The 25,895-nt window shown below is 28.2% G+C and overlaps 1 protein-coding gene across 1 annotated transcript in view; it reads left to right on the top strand.

Moving 5' to 3' along the window:
- Positions 1-25,895, top strand: part of LOC111627451 (DNA-binding protein RFX2-like) — a 138,219-nt gene that overhangs the window by 86,756 nt on the left and 25,568 nt on the right. Inside the window, exons 8-9 of the mRNA XM_023371020.1 lie at positions 14,702-14,883; positions 21,271-21,387. Of these exons, the coding sequence (XP_023226788.1) occupies positions 14,702-14,883; positions 21,271-21,387 (299 nt within the window). The remainder of the gene's footprint in view (positions 1-14,701; positions 14,884-21,270; positions 21,388-25,895) is intronic.

The following is a 25,895-nucleotide window of genomic DNA, read 5'->3' as shown; positions in this document are numbered from 1 at the left end:
ATATATAAATTCTTTATTTAATTGTCTCCATTAATAAATTTTTCAGAAAAATTCAAATTTCAATTTTAGCATAGTTTTGTGACATGGTAAAATTTATTAGTAATTAATTAGTGAAAAATAACAATTTCTAAAGATTTTTAAACTTTAAAAATTAACTGTTATAATTAATTTTAAATTATTTTATTTTACTTTTGTCTTGGTTATATGAATTTTTTCTTTTATAATAGGAATTATGTTTTAAAAAACACTTACACAATTTATCGAAAAAAAATATAATACTATACCTAAACTACTGAAAATGATGATGATAATTTTAAAATAGAGAATGATTAATAGCATTTTTCCATTATTGAATTTGTAAAATTTTTAAAATACATTCTCAATGTTCAGAAAGCATTTTTACAGTGACATTTTCTTAATTTTGTCTAGGATTTTATCTGTCTTATTAATAAGATGCCAAATGATTTGGATTTTTGTGATTTTAAAATTAACAATAAGCTTTTGATTCATATTTTTATATTACTATACTTGCTTAAACTTTTAGTATTCAAATTATAACTTCTTCAACAAAATTATCAAGGAAGCTATTTAATTATAATTGTACATGGTTTTAATAACAATATATTTCAAATGAACATACAGACAATAATTATGAATTATTATTATGTACAGTACTTCATAGTAAAAATTTCTAGACATAGTTTATTCATAAACTTAGTGTTGTTACATTGTTATAAGGATCTATATTACAAAATATTTTTGTTTCAGATTACTATCCAAATGTTTTATTATTTATTTAGCAGCTTATTTCTTCAAACACACATTAATGAATATTTTTGGTTACTTTCATCTATCATCCTCATGTTAAACAAATATCAACCTTTAGTTGATATTTGTTTAACATGAGGATGGTAGATGAAGGTACCCATTTGGTTGATGGTAGATGAAGGTAACCATTTAACATGAATATCAACCTTTGGTTGATGTTCATTTATTCTGAAGATGACTGATGATCATTTAACCTGAATGGCTAAATATAAAATCTTGTTATGTGAATAATAGGTTTGAGATATTTTTTAAATTTGTTATCATCAGTACCAACAGTTAAAATATAATAAACATAAATCAGTTCATAAAGAACTGTTGGATACTAATTTGAGTAAATAAATAAGCTGAAATGGATTTATTTTAATTCAATTAATACAAAATATTTTTAAAATAATTTATGAGATATACATACAATTCAAATTTCAATTTTAAAATATATAATAGTGAATAGATAAAACAAAAATATAAACAAACATAATAAATATTAAGTGTTACTAAAATTATGCTTAATATTTAAATTGAATTAAAAAATTTTGTTATTCATATTTAATAAGAAACCTTCAAAAAATATTGTTAATTATTCATAAAAACTAAAGATGTAAAACTTCAGTTATGTGATTTATGGATTCTTCTTCTTGTCAGCTGCATTTTCTATATCTTTAGATTTTGTTTTTTTTTTAATTATTTCAGTTGTGATAGATTCTCTTTTATTTTTATTTATTAGAATGATAATAAGTTTCACAAATATGTGTTTTTTTCCTAAGTTTTAAAGGAATAAAATAATTCCTGAAGAAACTTAAATTGATATGAATGAAAAATAAATATCTTTAAGTTTGAATATTGATATATTCAATAAGGGACTTTAAAACTATTGTTTTAATCATATCTTTATACTTAAATTAATATCAAATATGAGTTTTCTTGACAATTTAAACTCATATCTGATTTTGTTATTTTAAACATAAAAAAGTGTTCAGAAAAAATATCTTATTCTCTAAGAATCTTTAAGAAGTTTCTCTGTCTAGTAAATGAAAAATCATTTTGATTATTATCAGAGATTAACTTCTTACTATACTCAAAACACATTTCAAAACACTTTTAGTGCTGAGAAGTAATTGATATCTCTCTTGCAGATTTAAATTAAGAATAATGTGATGATTTGTGACATCCCATCTGATACCAGACTAATTCTAAAACTTGAGTTCATTCATTTCTGGAGGTAATTAATTTTCCCTTTATTTTCTAAAAAATTGATAGGTAGAAATGTATAAACTGAAAATTTTTTTATAAATGTGAAAAAATTGATTTATGAAACTTCTCAGCTATCTTCTAATATAAAAAAATAATAGAATTTTACTTGATTTATAAAAAAGATAAATTATTATTTTCATTTTAGAAAACGGCTGACTGAAAATAAAAAATAATAAAAAATAAAACTACTAAAATAAATCATAATGAATTTGAATGCAGTTTACAATTATTATTGTATAAATACTTAAGATAAAAGAGCATAAGAAAATAAATTGTGTTTAGTATAGAATGATTGATTAAAAAGACGGAATGTGAAAAAACAAAAAAAAACCTTTTTTGTGCTTAAAAAAAGATTTTAATAAATGAAATGAATAAATTATAAATTCATCATCTATCAATAAATGATGAATACTAGAATCATTTTTTGATAGTTTTCATGTTTTTTTTCCCTTAGGATTTACTTTATGAAGTGTCATCTATGTAAATACTCTAGATAAAAGAACACAAGACATTTTTAACATAAAATTGCATTCTTAGATAAATTTTAATTTTACAGTTTAATTAAAAGAAAATGTCAGAGAGTTTCTGTACTCTATAAATAATGAAGGTTCCTGCATGTCTTTATATTGTGTATAGTCTTTTGCATAATCATTTTAGTATGATTTTATACAATTTTCAATGATTTGTTTAAATTTTTAAAACTAATATTTTGCTTTGATGATTTATAAGAATAGAATATCCATGTATCTGTATAATTATATGAATGATATTTTCATCTTATAACTATTAGGTACAAAACACTTATTGTAGAAGTATATTTTTATTAATTTAAAATTTAGAATATTAGAAGTCAGTTTTTAAAAAATTGTAGAAGTATATTTTTATTAATTTAAAATTTAAAATATTAGATATCAGTTTTTAAAAAATTCTGTTAATAGACACCCATAATTGCCATAAATAATTGGGCTATATTTTGTTTATAATAATTATGAATTACAAATAAATTTGGCACTATAAAACCATCATTGATTATACATTAGACTTATATATACTGGAAGAGGAGATTGGACCGATGGTCCGGGTAGCGTAACTGACAACGCATCCTCACGGTAAGTGGGAGTTGTGGGTTTGAGTCCCACTTTGGGATGATTCTTTCCTTCCAGTTTATTCTAAATTAATTAATTAATTAAATATTATAATTATTAATTTAATATGAGATGGCACCTAATGCCTCCCTCTAGTGCCAAATTTATTTGTAATTCATAATTATTATGAACAAAATATAGCCCGATTATTTACAGCAGTTGTAGGTGTCTATTTGCTATGCATCGGGTTTCGGTTGATTTTTATATTTGTAAATTGTTACATTCAAATAATTTCAGTTTTAGAAGATTATGAGACGTTTATTAGTTGCAAATAAGTTCATTTCATGCAATATATTTTAATTCAACAAATCATATGCCTTTTAAATCATGATAATATTTTAATTATTTTTTAATTATTTAATATTGTTTGCTAGTTTGAAATTCAGTTATTTTAATTCAGTCTATGTTCATAATCTGATTATCCCACAGCTCAGTAGTGCTGCAGAGCAGCATTTTAAGGGGTTGCTATTCTGAACTTTAAACCCTTTTAGTGCTGAAACCATGCATTTGAGGGATGTTTTCCATGCTTTTCAATCTGGGGTATATTTTTAGCAGCATTTTTATTCTCTGGGTTTATTTGAACATTGGAATTTATTTGTATCTTGAAGTTTATGCAAGGAAATGTGATATATATACAAGATGTAGCAAAAATCAAGTTTCAAGGGCACTTTATTATATAAATTACATTAAATATTTGAATTGGCTACTCTTTTTTTATATATATCTCTGAGTAACATTCTCTCTGATGGTTTCAAATTCTGATGCTATCCTTTGGATTTTGTATTATTCTAGATTGGTTAATGTAAACCACATGTTTAAGGTTGTTTCATAAGAACAATCTTACAATAATCTAAAAGAGAAAATAATAATAATTAAAAAAAACTATTGACTTTATTATGCATCTTGGCAAGATTTTTGCCAATTTGGATATTTGGTGCAATTTATATTATTATCTAAAGATGAGCTTGATTTTTGTTATTTCTCATTATGATAGATTTAAATCTGTTTAAAATTTTGCTATCTTTTTTATATGAGGTTTCCATGTTTTGTTTATCTTTTTGAGATGTCAAATAACTTTGGCCCAAACAGTGACTGAGATATCACATCAGATAATATTTAACAATAGATCGGATTGAATGAATAATATCTTAAAACAATGCATGGCTACTTAGCTGAATATTCATGTTTTCTGAAATATAATAGATTTGTTAAACACTAGAAATCTTCTAAATTGCTTAAAACAATCTATCAAACATATTTGATTGAGTATCCTATGAGTTTTTATGAACATTTTCATATTGATAACACTTAGAAATTCATAAATAGATTATTTACATCCTGGCCAGAGTTTCTTAGAAAGTTACATGTTATTAGCAACAGTTCTCACAAATATCTTATATGATTATCATCATTTAAGAACGATTCCATAAATCAGTTCCATAGAATTTTATTAATTTGAAATTTTGATAATTATGGTAAATTATTTTAGGAAAGTTTATTAGGTTTTGTTTATTGTTTCTTTGTTATATATAGTATCATTTTTATTTTTCATTAAGTCATTATTATTTTAGTAAGAAAATTTTATTAATATATTTTAAATTAAATTTATTTTTTACTAAAAATTTTTAATTTTACATAATTGTGTTTTAACATAATTATGTAAAATAACAGTAACATCTGTAAATTTTTAATTAGAACTTTCTTTGGATGAAATAATTTTCTAGTAACATGAAATCAGTAACAGGTATCGGAAAACAATAAATTTTTTTATTAAAATTTTATTTATAATATAAGACTGAAAATATATAATTAATATATTAACTATATCCTTTTGCTATTCAAAAAAATAATACATTTTTTGAAAAAATAATTTATTATGTTAATTGAAAATACTGTAGTCATAATAACAATTACTGTAGGTATTGTGATTATTTAATAAATTTTTTAATACCAATTTTTATGATTAAAGCAAGTATTTAATTTTTACATAGAAAAAAAACCAGTGATTGGACTGCATATACTTAAAATAATAATCATATTTATTACTATATTGTTTAAATTGATTTCTATCATAGATTATACTTAAACAGAAAAAAGTGATAAAGGATATACAGACATACCTCGACTTACGTCATTTCGAGTTACGTTGTTCCTGATTATATGTCGTTTGTCAAAAAAGTATATGGAAAAATAAAAATCAAGTTTAAGTCATTTTATTCAACTTTACGTCTGTCCGCCACAAATATTGAAGTCGTAATATCACTAGAAAAGCGTTTAAAGCACATAAAATCATATTAAAATATATACATTTACAAGTATATACTGTATTTACAGTACATGCATTCGTAAATTTAGATTAACTTTTTTCTGTACTATATTAAAAACTAAAATTTATTTGTTTGTAAGCTTAAAATAGATCCTTATTAACCATATATTATTAAAAATGCATTAATAAATAAAATACAGAACCGGGAATGGTAATTTATGGTTTAGCCTAGTGATAAGTAGATTCGGAGACAAGCAAATTCGACTTACGTCGTTCTCCTGGAACCAATTACCTACGTAAGATGAGGTATACCTGTATATGTATATATATCTTAGATTTAGAAATCTCTATAAGATCTCTGTATCTTATATATAAATATACTGCAATAAAAATATGAAGTAAATTTTATTTTATTTTTTAAATGATTACTTCTGTTTAAAGTTGATATAAAAACCATCATCTTTTAGTGTTTAAATACTTAAACTATTATTTTTATTTCTTTGATTAAAGTATTATTACATAAATTTGTATAGTTTCTGATATATAATGTAATTATTATTATTTTAATCTTATTTATAATAGCAATTATTTTAACCCTGTGTTATCTTTATAAATAAACATTCTAGAAAGGTTACTCATAAGGTTTCTAGTAAAATAATGTCATCAGAAAAAACTATATTTGAAAGATCAGCTGATTTTGCATGTCTGAAATCATCAAGTAAGGGAAAATTAGTATACCACTGGAATTTTTTCAAGCTTTTGTCACTAAATAAGGTTTCCAAAAAGAAAAATATGTACAATAATAGAATTTCATTGGAGAAAAATTACAATAATTTTTATATTTTGATATTATCTATAGCTATATGAAGGATATGGTAGTAATCAAATGCATTTTATACTAACATGGTTCAGTTCATAGAACACTTTTTATTTATTTTTTTCTTCTTTTAACTCTTTTGTTATTTATCATTTATCATAAATACTTAGTGTAGATAAATATCCTTTTATGTTGAATTTTGAAAAACACAATAATTATTGAAAATAACTATATTTATATTAAATTAATACATAATAAGCTTCAAATACAATGTGTAATAATATTCTGTTATTCAAAACATCATTCAACAAATGTTCAAATTATAATATGTAGAATATTTAAATGTGTGACAGTGATTTATGAGCATAGCTTGTTCCTGAAAACCTGTTGTAAACAGAGACAAGGTTTTCCAAGATTTCTGTCAAAATTTGTATATTGTTTTGGCATCACCCAGGTAAACTATACATATTTTCCATATATGTGCTAAACAACACATAATTATCTTTAAACTAATGATTCTAAATAAAGTAAAATAAAAGAAATGAAAGTGTTGAATAGATTATTCACCAATATAAAAGGGACTAATAAAAAAATGAGATATAAGCAATTGTCATAAGTTATCAGACATTTCTTTATTTAATGGCAAGAAAACAAAAGTTAGCAAAGACACTAAATAAAAAGAAAATAAGTAAAATAGACTAAAATAAAATTATTTTTTAATTAATGAAATTGTAATCATCAATAGAAGAATCTGAAATGTAATGATAAAGTTCACTAAATTGCACAACTATGTTGAGATGCTGATCCTAGTGGAATGCATGAAATACTACTACTAGTGAACAGAAAGATAACATGAACAAAACAAAGAGAATAGAGATTGGAATCTATGAGAAATCTAATCAGAGTATGCAAGAATTTTTAATGTCATTACACAAATGATTAGTATATCTTGTTTTTGTAAATATCAGTTGGCACTCATTGTATTAAGTATTTTGTCTTCATAAGTGGAGAACAGAGATTAAAGAAAACTGTTTGTTATACCAAATTCTTGTATATTGAATACAGTCAAACCTCAGTTTTTGAACATAATTCATTCTTAAAGGTGGTCTAAAACTGAAGCAAATTTTTCCATAAGAAAGAATATAAGATGGATTAATCCATTCCTGACCCCATTTATTCATTTTTTTACCTGTATTTCATGGATAAAAATGTCTACAAGTGCAATATAATATTATATTAATAAATTTTTGTTATTTAATTTAACTTAAGTATATTTAAACATGAATTCTTGGATGCCATTTATATTATGTGAATGTCAATTAACATGGTTTTTATTAATTAATTTGATTTAGATTCAGTTACGGTGCATACCAAAAAATGGAAATAGTATCTTTCCTGCATTGCATCGAAATCTCATTTAAATAGCAACATCATCAATGATTTGTGTCATTATGTCTAATAATAAGAGGCTACCTCAGCACTACTAACTTCTAAATTAGTAGTCTTGTCGTCGATTGGTTGGGCCATCAACTTTCTTTAACATTGGAAGTATAGGGAGTTGACTGTCTGTGTCTCTCTAATCTGTGGCTAGCTCTTGATGAGTAGCTTGTTCGGCAATCTAATTATCATACTGCAACTAGTGTAATTGTGAGTTCAAAATTCTGTTCATCAACCAAATTGTTTGAAAAGTGAAGCATTTGAAAACCAAGGTTTGACTGTACTTGTAAATAGGTATGCTATTTTGTTTGTTTTAAATGAGTGCTTGAAATGTATATTGTATTTGCAATTGTTATTGACTGACTTAGAGTTCTCTTCAATGTGATTTTTGGTGTTTAAATAGTTTGCAAAGAATAGATATTCATACAACAAATTTTAAATAGTCTCATAAAATAAAGCCTAAAAGAGAGAAGACTAGTAGTTTAGGCAGATCATGTTGATCAATCTGTTGTCTGCTATCTACAACTGACAAGTTATAAAGTTTAACTAATGATATGTTATCAAATTATGAAACTATAATTTTGTTACACACTGTATTTATCCTGAGGTATACCTGTATATGTATATATATCTTAGATTTAGAAATCTCTATAAGATCTCTGTATCTTATATATAAATATACTGCAATAAAAATATGAAGTAAATTTTATTTTATTTTTTAAATGATTACTTCTGTTTAAAGTTGATATAAAAACCATCATCTTTTAGTGTTTAAATACTTAAACTATTATTTTTATTTCTTTGATTAAAGTATTATTACATAAATTTGTATAGTTTCTGATATATAATGTAATTATTATTATTTTAATCTTATTTATAATAGCAATTATTTTAACCCTGTGTTATCTTTATAAATAAACATTCTAGAAAGGTTACTCATAAGGTTTCTAGTAAAATAATGTCATCAGAAAAAACTATATTTGAAAGATCAGCTGATTTTGCATGTCTGAAATCATCAAGTAAGGGAAAATTAGTATACCACTGGAATTTTTTCAAGCTTTTGTCACTAAATAAGGTTTCCAAAAAGAAAAATNTTATTTGGCTACTTTTTATTTGAAGTAGATTTGAATAATTGTTATTGGTTACATCAAACAGAAAATTTATCACATTAAAAAATGATAATTAAATAAACTGTTTAAAAATTAATAGTAAGTAGAATAATGAAGTGATTCTATATAGAATTGGGTTCAAATAAGAGTTAGTTAATCAAAAATTAGGAAACAATATGAAAAAATTTGATCATATATATGAGTTAACAGACCAAAATGTTGCATGTATTCTTTGTTATACAGTATTGCCATCTGCAAAGTGTATGATATCCTGTGAAGCACTGTGTCTATCTGCAGCAATATAAAAATTTAGTTGTTGTGCTGATATTTTTCAAGAAAATTGGTTATTTTGAGTGAGAGGAAAGTTCATTTTTCAACAAGACCACTTAAAATCTGGTATATTTTGAAGGTGGGTGGTATATACAGACACTCCTTGCCTTATGATGTTTTGCACATGCAAGTGAAGCGGAAGTGTGAAAACTGTTAGAATTTGAATTCAAGCAGCTTGTGCTTTGTAACATCCCAGTCTGAAAGCATGTTCCGCAAGAAGATATTAATAGTCCTGTTGCCATAGCATCTCCTTCATTCAGCAACTAATATTCCATCATCTCCTTTAATTTTTTTTAAGGTTCTATAATAAAGTTTTATTGCATACTTTTCTGGTGGATGTTATGATATTTGAAAGATTACTCTGAGTGTAACATTAGTATAATATACTTCTGTACATTTTCTTTTGTTTCATTCATTCTTTCTTTCTTTCTATCTTTTCTGTACGCTTTATGGTACAATATGTAGTATTATGTACTGTATAACCTTGCGTATAGTAAGTCAAGGAGAGACTACTAATGAGGAATGTATTTAACTGTAGTCTATTTAATGCCATTTTACGTAATGACTATCATCCAGAGAAATGCATTTTCTGTATGCAAGTAGCTATATTAATTTCATCATTTGTGCTTATTATTATTCCCCATGTGTTCTCAATATCACACAGGAGACAGGTATTAAGAACTCCATTCAAGCTGCCAGTGGAGAAGACACCACAACTGCAAATACTCCTAATGTATACTGACTGATGTAACACTGCTTATGAAAATCAATTTACATAGCTTGTCAATCAATCACAGTACTAACAGCTTCAACTTTTAAAAAATTCAAAGAATCAAAAACACATCTGAAATCTCAGAAACTTTGATGATCCAACATCTGATGTTTTGAACAGTTCCAAACCTAATGAATGAAATGATAAATAAGACATCTGTTGTCATTTTTGTTCCTTTGTTTATTCCAAAAATAAGCATGGTAAAAAATGGATTTGATGCAACAGGTGTTTTCAGTGGAACCATGAATAAGATGATGCAGAATCCAGGAGAGACAAAAGATAAATATAGTAATCCCTCCATTTATGTGAATTCACTTTAACACAATTGAAAATTATTTTAATTTTAAATAATCAACTTTATGGAAATAAATAAGTTACATCAAAAATTGTGTTTATATCATCAGTAACTTTTATATAGATGTATATTTTAAAAACTTCCATTGAAACTTTTTTATCCCTAGTAAGAATAAAATACTGTATTTGAGAATATGGAACAAATCCCTATTCTAAACATATTTTCAGGCTCCATTTATGTACTACTTTCATGGAACCAATTACTTGTGTAAATGGAAGGATTACTTGGATTACTGGAAGAATTAAATGAAAGCAAGTACTTTATTTGAATAGTTAAAACTGAACAATTATTATTATTAGGTTTCTGAGATTAAAATGACTTGAAATCATTACAAATTTGATGTTCATAATATTGTTCAGAAAGGATGATATTAGGAACAACTTTTTTTCTAATAAAATGCACATGTTTGATTAATTACTTTTTTCTGTTGCCTTGTTGTTCACACTTTTATCAAAAAATACCTTTCATACCACTACTGAAATGTATGCTGTAGAAAAAAAGACATGATTAGCATGCTCATGGTGCATCATGCTGTCCATGTCAAAGAATGCAATGAGCATAATTTTTTCTTTGAATTTGACAAGGTGGGATTTCTTTGGTCAGAGAGAATGTATTGTATACCACTCTAATGACTGCATCTTCATCTGTAGGTCATAGGTGAACACCCATTAATCATCACCAGTAATGGTCTTCATGAGAAATGTTGGGTCCTGCATACTTTTTTCAAACAGAACTCCAGCAGTCATTAATCTGGTCCATTGTTAGCTGCCTTGGAATGCACTTTGCAAACTGACACATCTCAACTTCAAATTGTCAGACAAAATTGAATGAATGGATTTGTGAGAGATACAACTTATAATAATTCCATGATGGTAATTCATGGATCAGTTTTCACACTTTGGCAACCATTTCTTCAGTTCTAGATGTGGATGGCCTGCAGTCATTGTCCTCCAATGTTGCCTGTCCTTTCTTAAAACCATGAAAACCAGTCATAAACTACTTATATAAATAAGTAGTGTATGATAATAAATAGATTTCTTTAATGTAGTATCACCATAAACTTACTGCAGGGCTGATAATATCTCTGATGCTGATTTTCCCAATTTAGATATGAACTTGATGCTGGCATTTAAATGATTGTCATCATTTAAATTTAAGTATAAAAAAATAAAAGTTTATAAAGCAATGTAGAGGTGCCTTTCAGATCCAGGCTGTAGACAGTATAATTATCTAGTTTGCCTAGGTCTGACTCCAGCAGTGTTTTTTAAGTTTTAAACTTTGGAGACTTTATAACAGTAAGGATCATGTGAACGGTTAGGTATAAATAGAGGTGTTATGACTCCTTACGGAACACACAGGTGGAAAGATGACCATGCTCCATATCAACGCTCTCCGACAGTCTTCTCTCTCATCAGAAATGATAAAAATCATATAAAAGGTTCTAACTCTCCAGGGGTTTATGCAGTTCCTCTTCAAGATGACCGGGTTAACCATGCATTAACATATATTGGAGCAATGGCAAGAGGTCTTGCCATGAGGATGAAGGAACGTGAATACTCAATAAGAAAAAAAAGCAGACCATGACGGCATTAGCGACATATGTGAATAATGAGGATGTTCATATTGAACTACAAAATGCTAAATTGCTACACAAAGTATCGGATAAGGCACAACTCAAGTACCTCGAATCACTGGAGATCTATTGGGCAATTAAAAAAGGGGTTGGTATTAATTTCAAGGAAATAGACACACTTTCCACAGCATGGCGCATCATTTTTGAACTAGATCCCAATGATTGAACCACGCATCACAAAGATATTTTAAATTATGGAGGATATTTATGTCATGATCTACGTGAAATCAATTGATTATTTATTCGGATATGTTTCAAATAATTTATATATTTTAAAATTTAATGCAAAGTATTCGAATTACTTAGTTAAATGGAGCTTTTAAAAACATTCTATTCTACTAGCCATTAGTTTGATATCGTCAATACCTGAGGATGTCTATTACATATAGATGAAAACATTCATAGCATGAATGTTTGTTTGGTTATGAACTGGGGATAGTTTATTTGGTGAGTGGTATATAATTAAGTACCCAGTTTTTTTAAATATATTGATTTGAATAATTAGTTTATAAATACTGGTATATGATAACGATTTGAAACTAAATTTGAATTAAACTTTGAATTCAAATTCAGAAAAATATTTGTCATATTATTTATGTTATAACGTCTTAAAACTTTGATTTTCATCTTATATTGGAAAGGAAACCTAAATGAGAAAAAGGCCTTTCTAATTTTATTTACAAATATTAGGTTTAGTTTGTACTGTATATTTTTTAGGCATTTTGCATAAAAATAATTAAATTTGGGTCTAATTTGCTGAAATTTTAAGTCAAGTTCATTTGATTAGTGTTATGATTGTACAATTTACTTATAAAAATATTTAACCATTGCACTTTTGAAATCTTTATTGTTCATGATCAGAGATTAATAATTTAAAGAACAAAATTCATTTCTTAACTATATCCATTTTATTTTTGAAACAGTTTCAAAATAAATTTAATCTTCCAATATTAATTTCTGATGATGTAAAATATTATAAAAATAATATTTAAANATGTGTGAATGGACAACACGAACGCGTGAAAGCGAATATTCGTCTTTGATTTAGCACAGTTTACCGACAAGAACCGGAAAATGGTGAATGCCAAACATTCGTCAGGAGTAATAATTGTGATGTAACTATTCTTCCGTTATAGTGGAACCACACATTCGCTATTCGGTGAATGCCGAGAAAACATTCAGCGATTACCGAGTATTGTGGATGTGTCAAACGAAAGAATAGTTGCAATCAATACGTTGTAAAATCATCTCTGGCATTGGTCAGTTTGCATTAACTGCCAGACTGCGTTTGCCATTTTCTGACTTTAATATTTGAGACGAAACTGTTCTTTAATGTGTGTTTGTGCTGTAATACTGTAATGAATTTTTTTATTTCTATTCCACATGCAAATTTGGATTATTGTGGCACATCGACTTTAAAGCGCGTGAAATTTTGCAACAGTGTGTATGAAGATAAAGTTTTTTTTTCTCTTTCCTTAAAAAATTCAAATGAAAGTTTCGGTATAAAAGTATTAAAATAATAGATAACCTGCAAACTTCACTCACTGCGATCTTTTGATTTTTGACGTTAACAGTTTATTTTGCAAGCATCATTTTTATCATATAAGAGCCTATACAGTCGACCCCCCTATAATACTGTTGATAATTCCATTTTATATGAATTCCATGTTATATGAGTTACTTAGATTTTATAAATACGTGAGCCATTCACAGCCACACATATTTGTAAAATCTAAGTGACTCGTACAACATGGAATTCATATAAAACGGAATAATCAACAGTGTTATAGGGGGTCGACTGTAATTCTTTTGCTTTTCATATTAAACAGTTGCTTTTTAATGCTGTAGTGAAATAATAATAATAATGAATTTCCAAGGGCAAAATATCACCAACAAATACTTTTATCATTAGCAGTTACCTCGTAACATTGAATTGTTTAAAAAATATATAATCTTTTTATCAATAGTTTTTATTTAAAATGAGCAATTATTTATTGCAACCTTGTCACTGTGCTGAACCACAATTTTTAATCATATTCTTAATTTATTTAATTAAAAATATATGCTTTCATTTTCAAATTAGTAGTGTCTTGCCTCTGTACATCATACTTTTTCTGATAACAACAGTCATGTCAGTCATCTATGTAACTTCATTCTGGGAAAAATTTTTGAATTGAATTTTTGTAGTTAATTGGGGCCTCTTGCCCCTAAGCTTTCCCTATCTGGTCTTGACTTTCACCTACCTAACATTGTTTTCGAGATTAACGAAGGATAGGCAGACAGACAACAGTGGGAATTTATTGGTCTACAATTTTTCAAATTGCAGCCCAATAAATTCATTTGCTTTTGTTATATTTTTATAAACTTTCTCCTATATAAACTTTTTTATAAACTTTCTGATTTTTAAAAAAATCACTGCATTAAAATTATTAAAATTCTATTTATATTTATTTTTAAAAATTTTAAACTTATATGTAAAATTTATGAAGAAGAAATTTTTAAAGATTTTCAATTAAATTTGTTTAGTCCTTTTTCAAGGAATTGTATATTTTAAATAACAGTCCAAAAGTTTTGAATAAAGTATTGTTTTTTAATATTTTATTACAAAAATTTAAAAAACTATTAATGTATTTTTATATGAGGTAGACTGTTAATCTAAAATGTTTGTATAGTTTCTTAATATTTTTTAAACTACTTATATACTTTATTTATATCATTTTTATTTGCAATATGTTTACAATAGTTACATTTCTTTCAGGTTCAATGGTTAATAGATAATTATGAAACTGCAGAAGGTGTTAGTTTACCTAGAAGTACACTCTATAATCATTACTTAAGGCATTGTGCAGAACATAAATTAGAACCAGTAAATGCAGCATCATTTGGTAAATTAATAAGATCTGTATTTCTTGGTTTAAGAACGAGAAGATTAGGTACCAGGTATGTTAATGTAGAATAATTTCTCATTAATCAAAATTTATATTTTGAAATTTCTAGTATAATATTATTTATTTAATATTATATTATAAAATGCTGTAAAATATAAAATAAACAAATTTACTTTTCAATTGAAGCTTTTATAAAATTAAATAATCATCTTCAAGGGAATGTAAAAGTCAAATAATTTTTAAATTTTAATTTAAATTAATAATTTTTAATATGGCCTTCATGGGCAGCTAGCTATACAGGCTGCTAAACAGTGAGACATACTATCAATGAGGCAATTAGTGGTTGCCTGCGGTATCTCTTGCCAACCTGTGTCTACTGCAGCTTGCAGGTCGTCTATGGTATGTGGCAGTGATCTCCGGTGCACCTCATGTCAGATGAGGTACCACAAATGTTTGATAGAAGAGAGATCTGGCAAGGCTGTTGGCCAGGGAAGGATTCAGACTAGTGAGAATTTGTCATGCAACATGCAGTTGTCTTGGTGGAACACCATATCGGATGTGGTCTGCACCAGTGGCCGAACCATAGGTCCCACAATTTGTACTACATACTGGTCCATTGTAAGAATACCATAAATGTGTTCCAGGGCTGATCTAAATGTGCATCCACTGATCTAACATGTCTCCCAATCCATAATGCCCAATGTGGGGCCAGTATTATGCTCAGTGAAAAGAGCTGGCATGTAGTGTTTTCTGGGATACCACCACACCTGTCCACAGACAGAAATGTGATTAATTCATAAACAATACTCGATGCCATTCAGTAGTCTAGTTGCATTGATGATGACACCATGCCAGGCATACTGCCCTGTGTCGAGCAGTTAATGGCACTCCCATTGTTGGTTGCCATACATGCAGCCTGACTTCATGCAACCTGTTGTGAATGGTTTGGGTGCCATAGATGCGTTGTTGACAGTGACAGACAGCTTCAGATGTCATGCTGTTGTGAATGAGTTCTGACACACAGATTTGCTGAATGGTCATTCAGCAAATCTGCTGGTCTGTGCAGTCTGTCATGCACCACTCTTTCTTCAGCATGTTTGCAGATGTTCCTGCATCCATCATGTCACACAACACTGCATGGTACTAATATCGTGCTCAACATGCGTGGCAACTGCATGCATCAACAAACTGAGGTTGTGCATCTCCAGGATACAGTCTTGTTCCCTAGCCATTAACTAGTGGTATTCAGTTGTCTCCAAGGCATTTTCTATACTTTTTCAAAAGTTTGGCTGTTGTAAACTATTGCTGATAGCATTTACAGCTTGAGCCAACCGCAGGGTCATCTTCAGTAATGCAGAACATTAAATCAGAATTTTCAGTGGCTTACTGGGCAAAACTAACAAATATTCTGAGCATTACTGAACAATTATTCTTTGCTAGACACCTAGGAAAACTTAGTTTCTGGATGAAAATTCACCAAGTTCAGCGTTAAAAAAGTTCCTTTAGCATTAACACAAGCACTTTCAACGAGTGTATAAGTGCTTGTGTTAATGCTAAAGAACTTTATTAACGCTGAACTCAGTGAATTTTCATCCAGAAACTATACAAAACTTGGCATTTAAATTTAACTTTTTACTAGGAAAACTGGTCACAATTTAAAATCATATGTTGGAATTGTTTTAATGAAACTTTACACTGTATTTGGAAAAATAATGAAAATATAAATAAATGCTTTACAAATTAAATAAATGAAAGCATTATCATCTCTTTGATTAAGATATGTTTGTACATATTTTCTCCTTTTTTTGTATTCTACACATATATTACTAAAGTATAGCTTTTATATTAATTATCTTTAGTAATTCAGCATGAAATTCATTTTACAATTTAATAATCAATTCAAATTTTATAAACTGGATGATAATTCATGATTAGTATCTCCATCTTTAAGTTCATTTCAAATATACTATATAAATAATACAAAAATCACACCTCCATACACTTTCCGTGGAAAATGTGTGGAAGGTGCGATTTTTGTATTATATGTAAGTTCCAGCTTATTTATTTGATTAAAATATATAAATATTTTGATATTTGCATTATCTGGGAATAATAGTATCTTGATTTTAAATTATTGGATTATTCAATTTTTCTATTGCAATTTAAAAAAGAAAGTATCTGCCAAGTTAAGATGCTGATGATGACTTTAGGAGGAAATGCTTTATTGAAAATTGAAGAAAATGCTATACAGTCGACCCCCCTATAACACTGTTGATTATTCCATTTTATATGAATTCCATGTTATATGAGTTACTTAGATTTTATAAATACGTGAGCCATTCACAGCCACACATATTTGTAAAATCTAAGTGACTCGTACAACATGGAATTCATATAAAACGGAATAATCAACAGTGTTATAGGGGGTCGACTGTAATTCTTTTGCTTTTCATATTAAACAGTTGCTTTTTAATGCTGTAGTGAAATAATAATAATAATGAATTTCCAAGGGCAAAATATCACCAACAAATACTTTTATCATTAGCAGTTACCTCGTAACATTGAATTGTTTAAAAAATATATAATCTTTTTATCAATAGTTTTTATTTAAAATGAGCAATTATTTATTGCAACCTTGTCACTGTGCTGAACCACAATTTTTAATCATATTCTTAATTTATTTAATTAAAAATATATGCTTTCATTTTCAAATTAGTAGTGTCTTGCCTCTGTACATCATACTTTTTCTGATAACAACAGTCATGTCAGTCATCTATGTAACTTCATTCTGGGAAAAATTTTTGAATTGAATTTTTGTAGTTAATTGGGGCCTCTTGCCCCTAAGCTTTCCCTATCTGGTCTTGACTTTCACCTACCTAACATTGTTCTCGAGATTAACGAAGGATAGGCAGACAGACAACAGTGGGAATTTATTGGTCTACAATTTTTCAAATTGCAGCCCAATAAATTCATTTGCTTTTGTTATATTTTTATAAACTTTCTCCTATATAAACTTTTTTATAAACTTTCTGATTTTTAAAAAAATCACTGCATTAAAATTATTAAAATTCTATTTATATTTATTTTAAAAAATTTTAAACTTATATGTAAAATTTATGAAGAAGAAATTTTTAAAGATTTGCAATTAAATTTGTTTAGTCCTTTTTCAAGGAATTGTATATTTTAAATAACAGTCCAAAAGTTTTGAATAAAGTATTGTTTTTTAATATTTTATTACAAAAATTTAAAAAACTATTAATGTATTTTTATATGAGGTAGACTGTTAATCTAAAATGTTTGTATAGTTTCTTAATATTTTTTAAACTACTTATATACTTTATTTATATCATTTTTATTTGCAATATGTTTACAATAGTTACGTTTCTTTCAGGTTCAATGGTTAATAGATAATTATGAAACTGCAGAAGGTGTTAGTTTACCTAGAAGTACACTCTATAATCATTACTTAAGGCATTGTGCAGAACATAAATTAGAACCAGTAAATGCAGCATCATTTGGTAAATTAATAAGATCTGTATTTCTTGGTTTAAGAACAAGAAGATTAGGTACCAGGTATGTTAATGTAGAATAATTTCTCATTAATCAAAATTTATATTTTGAAATTTCTAGTATAATATTATTTATTTAATATTATATTATAAAATGCTGTAAAATATAAAATAAACAAATTTACTTTTCAATTGAAGCTTTTATAAAATTAAATAATCATCTTCAAGGGAATGTAAAAGTCAAATAATTTTTAAATTTTAATTTAAATTAATAATTTTTAATATGGCCTTCATGGGCAGCTAGCTATACAGGCTGCTAAACAGTGAGACATACTATCAATGAGGCAATTAGTGGTTGCCTGCGGTATCTCTTGCCAACCTGTGTCTACTGCAGCTTGCAGGTCGTCTATGGTATGTGGCAGTGATCTCCGGTGCACCTCATGTCAGATGAGGTCCCACAAATGTTTGATAGAAGAGAGATCTGGCAAGGCTGTCGGCCAGGGAAGGATTCAGACTAGTGAGAATTTGTCATGCAACATGCAGTTGTCTTGGTGGAACACCATATCGGATGTGGTCTGCACCAGTGGCCGAACCATAGGTCCCACAATTTGTACTACATACTGGTCCATTGTAAGAATACCATAAATGTGTTCCAGGGCTGATCTAAATGTGCATCCACTGATCTAACATGTCTCCCAATCCATAATGCCCAATGTGGGGCCAGTATTATGCTCAGTGAAAAGAGCTGGCATGTAGTGTTTTCTGGGATACCACCACACCTGTCCACAGACAGAAATGTGATTAATTCATAAACAATACTCGATGCCATTCAGTAGTCTAGTTGCATTGATGATGACACCATGCCAGGCATACTGCCCTGTGTCGAGCAGTTAATGGCACTCCCATTGTTGGTTGCCATACATGCAGCCTGACTTCATGCAACCTGTTGTGAATGGTTTGGGTGCCATAGATGCGTTGTTGACAGTGACAGACAGCTTCAGATGTCATGCTGTTGTGAATGAGTTCTGACACACAGATTTGCTGAATGGTCATTCAGCAAATCTGCTGGTCTGTGCAGTCTGTCATGCACCACTCTTTCTTCAGCATGTTTGCAGATGTTCCTGCATCCATCATGTCACACAACACTGCATGGTACTAATATCGTGCTCAACATGCGTGGCAACTGCATGCATCAACAAACTGAGGTTGTGCATCTCCAGGATACAGTCTTGTTCCCTAGCCATTAACTAGTGGTATTCAGTTGTCTCCAAGGCATTTTCTATACTTTTTCAAAAGTTTGGCTGTTGTAAACTATTGCTGATAGCATTTACAGCTTGAGCCAACCGCAGGGTCATCTTCAGTAATGCAGAACATTAAATCAGAATTTTCAGTGGCTTACTGGGCAAAACTAACAAATATTCTGAGCATTACTGAACAATTATTCTTTGCTAGACACCTAGGAAAACTTAGTTTCTGGATGAAAATTTACCAAGTTCAGTGTTAAAAAAGTTCCTTTAGCATTAACACAAGCACTTTCAACAAGTGTATAAGTGCTTGTGTTAATGCTAAAGAACTTTATTAACGCTGAACTCAGTGAATTTTCATCCAGAAACTATACAAAACTTGGCATTTAAATTTAACTTTTTACTAGGAAAACTGGTGGACAAAGTTAAAATTAAATAAAAATAAATATAATAAAATCTTAAAATAGTAATTCTATCTTTAAAAATGAAATTATCTAATCCATCATGAGCCACTATTACAATCATAAGCATAAAATTCATTGAAGTAAAATAAAAACAAAAAAGATGGAGTGATGTCACTAAGCGTGGTAAGTCAACTAAAAGTAGTCTGAGTAAAATGAGTAAGAATTCTTACAGTGGGCAGAGTCAGAATTGCTAAGAATATTGTTCAGTATCGTGGCACAACCTGACTAAGTCAGAATTCTGTGTTACTGAACACTGCCCTGGCCTTTACAGCCCAAAATTGGGTACCACAAGACTCAATGTGTACACAAACTTAATAATTTTCATGTGGCTATCATATTCCCTTGGGGTGTTGCAACTTTATTTTTGAAGAGTGTATGTTATGTAGTATCTATTAGTTTCATAAATTTATCATTGTACTGTAACTAATCTGTATTAGAATGTGTTTGCCTTCAAAAAGTGTACTCTTAATATGACTTTTTTCAAGAAATTTCTACTCTTCTATTTAATATATGGTATTACATATTTTATTAACATTAATTTGTTTAAAAACTGAGAAAAACTCTAAAACAAACCTTCAACCAAACAGGTCCTTAAACTTTGTCTTTTGTTTTTTAATTTTTTGTGGTTCAAAAATTAATATACAAACCTGGATTGGAATTAGCAAGAGAGCACTACATTTTAATCTTTTAATTAATATTGTCTTTTGTGTGAATTAGCAACTTTTATGCCAATTTGAGACTATCACAATCTCTTACAGAAAATGTTATTATTCACTCTTGTATCATAAATCCATATTTTCTCATTATACACTTGTTTCCACTAGCACTTAATTCTTCTATTCTTGGCTTTCTCCCAAATAATGTAGTGTTTTTCTGTATAGCTATCTCCCTTAATAATGAACGTTCTAGTTTTTTCTTCATACTATTTTTCTTTTTTGCATTGAAGTATGAATGATTAATATACTTAGTTGTTTATTTTAAATACAAATTTGATTTAGAGCATATTTCTGTAAATAACTAATATATTGATCAGAATTAATGTTTTGATTTTTGACTTACCTTGATCCTGAAAATTCAGATAATTGAAATCATTTATGTTCATATAATGTTAATATTCATAGGAAAATTTTATCTGTGTTGTTGTTCTATTTGCATATACACTAAAAAGAAACTATGAAAATTTAAGATTTCTATAAAATCATTCAATATTTATTTTTAATAGAGGTAATTCAAAGTACCATTACTATGGGATACGTGTAAAACCAAATTCTCCACTTAATCAAATAACAGATGATGTAACAACAGCTCTTAGACAACAGCCTTTAGGACAAACAAAAAGGTAAAGATTTTATATAATTATGTTATTATTAAATTGCCGAATGAACTAAGAATAAGTAATAAATATTTTAATTTATAATTAAAAATTAATTTGATAAATATTTAGAATAATGAAAATATAACTAAGTTTGATAATTTTTGAGTACAGTGGAACCTCGTTTAATGAGCACTTCTCATAATGAGCAAAACAAATTGTAAAAAAAATGACTTGATTAATGAGTGACAAGAAGAGAGAAAGTCTTGGATTGTGTATATGTTATATCAGTGTGTGTTTAGCACTCATTCTGCTAGCATCTTAAGTCATGGTCATACCTTGCAACTTCCAGCCACGCAGGCAACTGCAACCGCAACAGGTGTTCTTGTTAACTAGTAAACCCCCTTCAAAAACTGGCACAACTGCAACTATGACTAGAACAAAAAGTTTGTTCTACTCATGCCAATTGCAAATGCACATCCAATCAGCAAACACCTTTGTGCCACATCATACACTGAAAATACATTGAAAATAGTTCATCATCATGGCAGAAAGTTAGAGGATTGATACTTTTATAGAATCGAGATTGATTGAGCTTATTCAGGCTCACGAATGCCTGTGGGATTTTAATTCTTTGTTTTATTGAAGATTTTATCTCTTCATGTATTCTTGCCATCTCTAACAAAATAATCATCTTTTTTCTTTTATTCATTGCAGAAAAGGAACTGCTTATCATTTTAATAAGAAAATGCTCTGAAGGAGAATGTAAACCATTAGTAAACTCATGAAAGTAGTCAAAAACAAGCTACTGTTATTTATTGGTTTATTATAGGGTCACATGTTTCCGAGTTGCAACAGTAGCGCTTGTTACAGTTGTGATCACCTGCGCAGCTGGAAATTGAATGGTGTGACAACGGCTTTAGTGTCACTTGTGATCACACATTTTTCCAAACTTGTGTTCAGACATATTACATATAAACATCAACAGCCATAGCCTGTTATATAATAAATATGCCAAATTCTTGGGCTATGATTAGGCTGTAAATATTAGAAATTAAATAATTTGACTAAAGATAGGCAGTTATGTTGCCATCTTGTATTAAATTTAATGACTAATTCTAAATTAAATTTTGATTTTTTTTGTTTTTGCAAATCAAATTCATATTCCAGGTTGGTTCATTCTGCACTAGAAGAAAAGATGATGATGATTCACATTCCTCAACAATATATATTGTATAATTTTCTTTGAATAAATGTGGTATAAAATATTTGAGTATTTTTTTCAGGATGGAACACATTATCATACTTTACATTAATTTATATGGGAAATATTGTTTCGCTTAATGAGTGTTTCACATTATAAGTAAGATTCTGGAACGAATTATGCTTGTTAAGCAAGGTTCCACTGTATTATTATTATTTTTTTTAATAATTCTTGTTTTATACTTAAAGATATTTATTTTGAAATATTTTTTACTTTCAAGAGTTTATTTGTAATATATTAACATTTTTTTAAGATGTAATACATCATGTTCTATATACTTACATTTTATTTAGTTTTGATAAGTTATATGCACTATCAAACAATATGTTTTTAAAATTATACATTTATATTTAAATTTATGAATGGATTTTACCTAGTGTTCAAGTATAAAGTTTTTTTTTTTCCACTGTTAAAGATTATAAATTTATAAATGAGATGGTTCCAATCAAATACAAAATTATTATTTCTGTATTCAGTTGTAACATGATTATGACTAATTAAACTAATAATGTTTATTCTTTTGTAAATTTTATGCTTGATATTAAAGCTTTTTAGTTTTTGTTGACCTCATTCAGTTATCAGGAGTCAAGGCACTGACTTCCTGCCAAGTAAAAAAGTCACTTACTGACTACATATACAGGTGTCAGAGTTGCTGATTTTCGAGGGTCAATTTCTCCACTCTCCAAAAACCTATAGTAATTCCAAATATCTCATTTGAAAGAAAATTGTTTTCTTAGGTAGTTTGCAAAATTTCAAGATTTTCTATTAAACGGCTGTTGGAATATAAGCAATTGAAAAGTGCAAAAATCACTAAAAAAGCTGTATTTTCTTCTCCTCCTCCTTTTTCTTTATCTAGCACTGCAGACACTCATAGAGAAAAAACTACTGGGTCTAGAAAGCTTAAATTTTAAACTTAAGTCTTTCCCATTATTAGTGAGGTGCTCGCAAAACTTTCAGGTTGATAGGTCAAAGTTCACGGGTTTCCCATAGAGCTAATTCAATTCTAAATCTTAATTTTATGTTTATAAAGAAAGATTGCTTGGAAACAAATAAATTTTATTCAAATTACAAAAGCTTAAATTTATGTGAACTAAAACTTTTTATAAGGATTTTTCTAAACTGTGTATTGAAAGCATTGGTCAGCACCAACCGAAATGAATATTGAAAGCATTCTGTAGCCGACCACCGACCAATCTTGACATAATACAATTATTGAACAAAAACAATTGATATCCAAACAAAAATATCTGAGATGTAAAAAGTTTTGCCAGGTAAAAATTTATGGCAATTTAGACGACAGTCAAAATTTTTCTTAGCACATATATGAACATCTCTAAGCCCAATAGTTATATTAAAACCAAATACTTAGATTAGAGATGTTTGTACAGTGCATGTACATGTACATCATGCCACAGTCAGTGATAGCCACTGAGTGCCATAGTGTTTGATTATAAACTATGGNTTGAAAGCATTCTGTAGCCGACCACCGACCAATCTTGACATAATACAATTATTGAACAAAAACAATTGATATCCAAACAAAAATATCTGAGATGTAAAAAGTTTTGCCAGGTAAAAATTTATGGCAATTTAGACGACAGTCAAAATTTTTCTTAGCACATATATGAACATCTCTAAGCCCAATAGTTATATTAAAACCAAATACTTAGATTAGAGATGTTTGTACAGTGCATGTACATGTACATCATGCCACAGTCAGTGATAGCCACTGAGTGCCATAGTGTTTGATTATAAACTATGGACACTTAATCATTCCCATTCAGCACCATGAGTAACTAGTAAGGTCACATCTAAATTAAATAAGTCTAGAAACAAAGGATTGGATCAGAGACTGGGTAGTGTAACTGGCAATGCATCTGTGTATGTGGCTGTTATAGGTTCGAGTCCCAGCCTGGACAAAATCTTTCCTTCTTTCTTTTCCTTCTAAATTACAGTTTTAATAAATATTAATAGTAATGGATAAATAATTTAATAGTAACATCCTTATGTCAAACACTATATAATATAACATTTTTCTATTCCTAAATTAGAACAAAATTTTACATATTTCAACATTGTCCTCTTCCTGAAGTCATATTAGGAAAACTCACCAGATACCAACCAACCCTGTATTCCATGTTCTGTGAATCTTTTTGGAATGTTGCCCAGTAAAGACGCTTTAATATAGTTTGATAAGCAAGCCAATGACATAGTCTGTTTCAAATGAAATGGCAGGTTGCCACTTTTAATGAAAAGTTTATTAGATTTAGTGGAAATATTAAAATTTGATGTAATGTATTATGCAAAATTTTATTTATGACTAAATCTCTATAAGTCTGTAATACATATGACTTAAATAAATATGAATTTAGATATATTACAAAGTTAAATCTGTATGCCATACTGAGTTTTGTATGGCATAGAGATTTAACTTTGTAATATATCTAAATTCATATTTATTTAAGTCATTATGTATTACAGCCTTATATATTGTTCTAATAATAATTCAAATAAATATCGTGGACTTAAATATTTCAAAGAACTACATTCCCTATTCTACTACTTTGTAATTTACATCTACATTGTATTAAAAATAGAAAAATATATACATGTAACCCCCGTATAACACGGCACTTCTATAGCACTTCTATAACACGGTTTGAGAATTGGGAACATCCCCGTATAACATGGTACTTTTATAGCATGGATTCACTCTAACACAGTTCAAGAATTGGGTAAAATCCTCGTACAACATGAAATGTAATAAATTTTCACATACTTAAGTACTAATAGTTCACGAAAATTATTTTTTTTTTTTAACTATTAGTACTTAAGTATGTAAATTTTCTTTTCTGCCTTCTGTCGATACATGTAATCCTTCTCGAAACTTGTTTCAGTGTTGCCAGATATCAATGCTTCTGATTTGTTGCCAGATATCAATGCTTCTGATTTGTTGCCAGATGTTTTCCCTTATTCCATACTTGCTTTATTCTTCGTATGTGCTTAGCACCATATAAGGAAATTTATAAAGATCTTTTAACTAAAAGCAAGCAATCTAAAATAACATATTTTTTGCAAAAGGTAGAGCATGGATCTGAAGATAATGCAGAAAAATGCTCAGAGGATAAGGATATCTTGCCAAAAAGAAAACGCCCTCAGTGAATAGCGCTTAGTGATGATGAAGAAAACATTGTTTAATTTATATTAATATGTATTACTTAAGAAAATTTTAATAAAGATATTATCTTAATTATGAAAATATAGCATGTTT

Source organism: Centruroides sculpturatus, unplaced genomic scaffold (assembly GCF_000671375.1).
Source record: "Centruroides sculpturatus isolate CEXI.00-Female unplaced genomic scaffold, Cexi_2.0 scaffold281, whole genome shotgun sequence".
In the NCBI taxonomy this organism is placed as follows: domain Eukaryota; kingdom Metazoa; phylum Arthropoda; class Arachnida; order Scorpiones; family Buthidae; genus Centruroides; species Centruroides sculpturatus.
Note: the sequence above shows the minus strand (reverse complement) of the source record. Positions and strands in the feature narration are given on the sequence as shown.